At 19.0% G+C, this 5,870-nt stretch overlaps 3 protein-coding genes across 3 annotated transcripts in view; all 3 read left to right on the forward strand. All coding sequences in view use genetic code 6, as the record gives it.

The window, feature by feature from the left end:
* TTHERM_00948680 (transmembrane protein, putative) overlaps window positions 1-15 on the forward strand; it is a gene marked incomplete at both ends in the record, with an annotated part of 3,233 nt that extends 3,218 nt beyond the window's left edge. Inside the window, one exon of the mRNA XM_001022807.4 lies at window positions 1-15. This exon is cut by the window's left edge and continues 106 nt beyond it. Coding sequence (XP_001022807.4) covers window positions 1-15 — 15 coding nt within the window.
* A 236-nt stretch (window positions 16-251) lies between these two features.
* On the forward strand, window positions 252-1,559 carry TTHERM_000948690 (transmembrane protein, putative; the record flags this gene model as incomplete). The annotated part of the gene is made up of 1 exon (XM_012799475.1): window positions 252-1,559. One exon carries the CDS (start codon window positions 252-254, stop codon window positions 1,557-1,559), a length of 1,308 nt encoding a protein of 435 aa, XP_012654929.1.
* A 1,452-nt stretch (window positions 1,560-3,011) lies between these two features.
* TTHERM_00949690 (hypothetical protein) overlaps window positions 3,012-5,870 on the forward strand; it is a gene marked incomplete at both ends in the record, with an annotated part of 5,610 nt that continues 2,751 nt past the window's right edge. The window contains 9 exons of the mRNA XM_001022809.3: window positions 3,012-3,050; window positions 3,108-3,157; window positions 3,409-3,498; window positions 3,794-3,883; window positions 4,144-4,233; window positions 4,512-4,601; window positions 4,860-4,949; window positions 5,185-5,274; window positions 5,736-5,825. Coding sequence (XP_001022809.3) covers window positions 3,012-3,050; window positions 3,108-3,157; window positions 3,409-3,498; window positions 3,794-3,883; window positions 4,144-4,233; window positions 4,512-4,601; window positions 4,860-4,949; window positions 5,185-5,274; window positions 5,736-5,825 — 719 coding nt within the window. The remainder of the gene's footprint in view (window positions 3,051-3,107; window positions 3,158-3,408; window positions 3,499-3,793; window positions 3,884-4,143; window positions 4,234-4,511; window positions 4,602-4,859; window positions 4,950-5,184; window positions 5,275-5,735; window positions 5,826-5,870) is intronic.

Raw genomic sequence — 5,870 nt, forward strand, 5'->3', positions numbered from 1 at the left:
TTCTTTACAATATGACTAATCCTAACATATAAGTATTTAATCTTATTTAAAATCAATATATCCCTCAAAATATATATTACAATATATCTCATTACGATCAGTATAATATGTCCATACTCTATTCTATGGTAATGTAGACTTATGGAATTTATTATTTTGTATCCAACTAAGATCCATATGGAATAATTAAAAAATAAAACGAAGAAAATTACTAGGCACTTAATAACCAAGTTCAAATTATATTTTCTGAAATGAATAATCAATACTTAAACCAACTAAATTCAATATAAAAATAAAGTCTTTTTCAGTTATATTCTTCTATTTTTGTTAGTTTCTTTTGTCTTTTAAGCGTAATTCCAGGTTATAAGCTCATTAAAATAAAACAATAAAAATTTTTAAAACTATTTGCAACTTTTGATAGATAAAATCTTTAGGAAATTTTATCAGGATTAACTTATTAGCTTTCATTTTGCAAAGGGTTTGATGATAAAAATAGGCTATTAGAATCAAAATCAAGTCTATAAAGTTATGTAAACTAAAAGGATTTAAATCAATAAGCATTTATTGTTCCGGTAAATATAGAGAAAAAGTTAAATATTAGTAGAACTTCTACTTTAAATTACTCATTAAAATACTTAATATTAGGATTAATATGCATTTTCTGTTTGATTTCAATTTACCCTTTAATAAGTTATGTACTAATTGATAATTTCATAGAAAACTCATAACTAATATTCGACTTTAACAGTAAAAATAATTATTTTATTTCAAATATTTAATATTTATTTTAAAATCATTAAAAAGATGTAGTTTGCCAATCCTACTTCTTTATTTTAAATTCCATCAGAGCAAGGCAAGGCTTAGCTGAAGCATTCTTATTACCCTCTAAGTAATCAATTTCAGTTAATGCTCTTTAAGATATATTGAGTTAAATGGTTTAGTAAGCAGATTAATTACCTTCACTAATCTAAGAGAATATAGGAAAAGTTGATTCGATAAATCTATATAATAAAGATATATTTAAAAATTATTTGATAAAAGTGTACACAGAAAATGCATGCGATACAATATAAAATTATTCATAATATCAAAATGGAGATTTTCTTTATGATTAGTGTTCTACTGTAGGCAAAGGTAACCTACTAAGAGGATTGCTTTATGGTGTTGTTTATTTTATAAGCGTTTTTAACGAGTTTTTGAATTTTGCATTCAGCGATAATGTAGAAGAGTTTCAATAAAAATTTAATTAATATAATTTAAATACATCAGCTTATAAATAATTCTAATTTAGAATAGAATTATCGAAAGCTCACGAATACCTTATGAATTTTTTTTAAGACTAAAACCTTTAACTATACAATTTTTATGAAAATGTTGCAATCATTTTAGTGGTTGTTTAAATGCTTTTTGTGGTTTTGGTGTTCTTAGTATGCTGGTACTTTTATATAAAAAAATTAAATTAGCTAATTACTTCAACAAGATAGCTATTAGATGTTTTTCCACATAAAATAATACTAAAAAATACATATATTATGTCCTATTTAAGATAAAATGAATGATAATTAAGTAATAATAAATAAATTATATATATTTATTTGGTAAAATTTTATTGAACAAATTTAATTTTTTTTATATTACTTAAGAATATTTATTAATCTTTAAATTTAAACAAAATATCAATAATTATAAAATACACAGACACATAAAAAAATGTTATTAAGATAATCAATCATTTTTGAATTTCTTATTGTAATTTTTTAATTAGATATTTATAACTCATAACAAAAATTATAACATAATCTAATTTTAAAATATATTTGTTCTATTTTATTTAAAGATCAATCAAATAACCTATTAAAAATCAAATCAAAATTAAAAAAATTTTTTTGAAAATATTTTTCCTTCTTTGAACTTTTTGTTTTATAAGAAAATAAGCTGGCTGCTTACACATATGAAATTTAATTTTATTATGTTCTTTTGACATGAAAGGATACTATATCTTTAAATTTTATATATTATAGCACTTCCATGAACTAAATTCTTGTTAAAGCTGATATGTAAGAATTTAGATAAGCTTTAAATTAGATTAATACAATAAATAAAAAAGTATTAAATTTAGACATTTAAGCCTTTTTTATTTTTTTTTATAAACAATTAATTTATCATTTAATTTATTTTATTATTTTAAAATTTTATGATAATAGATAAAGTATTTAAAAGCAATTTAAAAATTATTTTATGAGCAAAACTTTAAGAATTTATTACAAGGATAAATAAACATGTTTGTTATTAAAAGAATATAATTTTATTTATTAGATTTACTTCAAAATAAATAAGTAAGTAAAAGTATCAATTACACATAGAGAACGAAAGAAATAACTTTAGATTCAATGCATTAATTAAGCTTTCTTATAATTATAAATAATTTTAAATAAAAAAGTATAAAATCAATCATATTACACTATTTTTTAATACCCTTTTTTTAAATTAAGATCATATTTTGATTTATAACAGAAAATTTTAATTAATACTAATCAAAATAATATGAAATTTAGATAAAGTGGACAGAGTTAAAAAATTGATTGAAAAATTAATTAAAAGATTGATATCAATGAAAATTTATTAATCATATTATTTATTAATTAATTAATTAAATTCTATTATAAAGTTATTTATTTATTTTTACTTAAATAATATTCAAACACATCAACCATACAAAAGAATATTAATCTCATATATCTAGATTTTTGAATGGCATTTGACTTTAATCATCTTTGATTTTTAATATATTTTTAAACATATGTTTTAAATAGAAATATTAATATTTAATAATAAATTTTATATTAAATTTTTTGTGATATCTCCTCCTAAAACCAAACTTATAATTTGTGTATGATAATTGTTATAATTAATTTGTTCGTTCTTTTTATCCAAATTAATTTGATATAAAAATAAATTAATTAAATTTCGATAAATTAATTGCTATTCAATATTTTACAAGAAAAAAAGAAATGATATTATAGAAAAGTGAATTTAATAATCTAGAAAAAGTAAATATTTTTTTTTTAATTAATATTGCTTAAATTTATTTTTATTTATAAAAAAAGTTTTTAAGCTCTAAACTTTATTCTCATAAAGCTCTTCATATTTGGCTCAGGTATATTTTATTTATTACATTTATTAGTACTACTATTTTTTTACATTTAACTTAAAATTTATTTGCAATATTAGTTTTTTAATAGAAATTTTCATCTTTTTTGATTGATTCATTTTTATTATACAAATATTATTTTAAATTATCTTAATTTAATTTTAAATTCAATTTTTATTTTGATTATTAATTAATTATTCATTTTTTAATATTTTCCTTCTAACTAACTATATATTTTTTCTTCAATATTTATAAAGTGAATAAGAAATTGACCCAATAAATATATCAGACTTAGGTTCTAGTTTAAGTATATGCCCTAATCTCTCAAATTTGTACCTTAATCTTGAGTAAAAACAGTTTATATTTTGGATTCTAATATTTTAAAATATAAAAATAAATTTTAAATAATATAAATGATTAACTAACTCTTTTAATTTATTTATTTGATTTATTTTTCTTTTTAGTATTCTGCTTGTGTTTTTCTTTCTTTCTTTCTTACTTTGTTTTAGTTAACTCACTTTTTTATTTACAAAATTTTCTATTATTATTAATGAATTAATTTCTTATTGTTTCATATTTTTTCTTCAACTTTTTTTCTAACTGACTAATTTAATTTTTATTTTTTATTCAATATTTAAAAAGAGGTAATAATTTTGGTTCAATAGGTGCATCATGCTTAGGTTTTGAATTAGGAAAGTGCACTAATCTCTCATATTTGGAACTTATTCTTTCGTAAAAACTATTAATTTGTTTTGGATTCTGATATTTTTTAAAATTACTTAAAATGAATTTAAAACAATATACCTAGCTAATTCTTTTAATTTAATTATTTATTAGCTTTATATTTGATATATTTTTTTTGTGTTTTTTTTCTTTCTTCCATTGTTAATATAACTCGCTTTTTAATTTTAATTTTTGATTTTATAATTAATTTATTAATTAGTTCATTTCTTATTATTTTACATTTTTTTTATTTTTTATTTAATATTAAGAAATAATTAAATTGATGATGAGGGTGTATTAGGTTTAGGCTCTGGTTTAGAAAAATGCACTAATCTCACAAATTTTACACTTGAGCTTTGGTAAAAACTATTTATTTTTTTTGAATTGCTATATTTTTAATTAAAAATGAATTTAAAAGAATATAATTAACTCATATTATTTATTTATTACCTTTTTATTTGATTTATTTTCTTTTTTTATTTCGTTTTACGTGTTTTTTTCTTTGTTTGTTTGTTGATTTAAATAACTCATTATTTATTTTCAACTCTTCATTCATTATGAATTAATTAATTTTTTATTGATTTTTTCCTTCTAACTAACAAATAAACTATAAATTTTTTCTTCTATATTTAAAAAGCACTAGTAAAATTAGCTAAATAGGTGTATCAGGCTTAGTTTCTAGTTTAGGAAAGTGTACTAATCTCTCAAATTTGAAAATTGATCTTTAGTAAAAACTTTTTATTTGTTTTGTATTGTTATATTTTATCATAAAAAATTAATTTATAATAATATAACAAACTCTTTTAATTTATTTATTTATTAATTTTCTATTTAATTTTCCTTTTTTTTATACCGCTTATGTTTTTTAATTTAATTCCTTTTTTCATTTTCAACTTTGCTTTTATTATTCATTTATAAATTATTTTTTTTTCTTTTTTTTCTAACTGCTATTTAACTATAATTTTTTTCTTCGCTTTTTAAAAAGTTAGAATGAAATTGGTGCATTATGTGAATCAAGCTTAGGTTCTGCTTTAGCAAATTACACTAAACTCTCAAATTTGCATCTTAATCTTAGGTAAAAATAGTTTACTTGTTTTTTTTATTATATTTTATCATATAAAATGAACTTAAAATAATATAACTAGAATACTGCTTGTGTTTTTTTTCTTTCTTCAAATATTAATTTAGCTAATTTTTTAATTTTCAACTATAGTTTTTATTATTAATTTATTAATTAAAAACTTATTACATATTCTTTCCTTATAACAAATAAACTAATTAACTTTATATTTTTTCTTAAATATTTAAAGTTCTACTTAAGTTGGTGATGAATATATATCAGACTTAGGTTATAGTTTAGGATAGTGCCATAATCTCTCAAATCTGGAGCTTAATCTTAAGTAAAAGCTATTTATTTTGTTTTTAATATTGATATTTTTTAATTTAAAAATGAATTTATTAAAAAAACAATCAAACTATATTTATTTATTACATTTTTATTTGATTTATTTTCTTATTTTTTTATTCTACTTGTGTTTTTTTTTTCTGACAACTAATATGATTAAAATATATGTACCTAATAAAAGAATTTTGACTAACCCCCCTCCCCTAATGACTTAATTAGACAGCAGTTGTTATTGTATTTGCGTTATAATTCAACAATAGGAGGGTATTATTCTAAATTTATTTATAAGGGACATATGTTTGAATTGTATTAATTGTACTTTCTTTCTTTCATTGTTAATTTAACTCATTTTTTCATTTTCAACATTTGCTTTTATAACTCATTTGTTATTATTTCATATTTTTTACCTTCTAGATAGAAAACTAAAAATATATTTTTTCTTCTATATTTAAAAAGTATGAATAAAATTGGCGCGAAGGGTGCATCAGAATTAGGTTCTGGTTTAGGAAAATGCACTAATCTCTCAAATTTGACTCTTCATCTTTTGTAAAAACTGATTATTTGTTTTGGATTGGGATACTTTCTTTTGTA

This window comes from Tetrahymena thermophila, assembly GCF_000189635.1.
Source record: "Tetrahymena thermophila SB210 genomic scaffold scf_8254466, whole genome shotgun sequence".
In the NCBI taxonomy this organism is placed as follows: Eukaryota; Ciliophora; class Oligohymenophorea; order Hymenostomatida; family Tetrahymenidae; genus Tetrahymena; species Tetrahymena thermophila.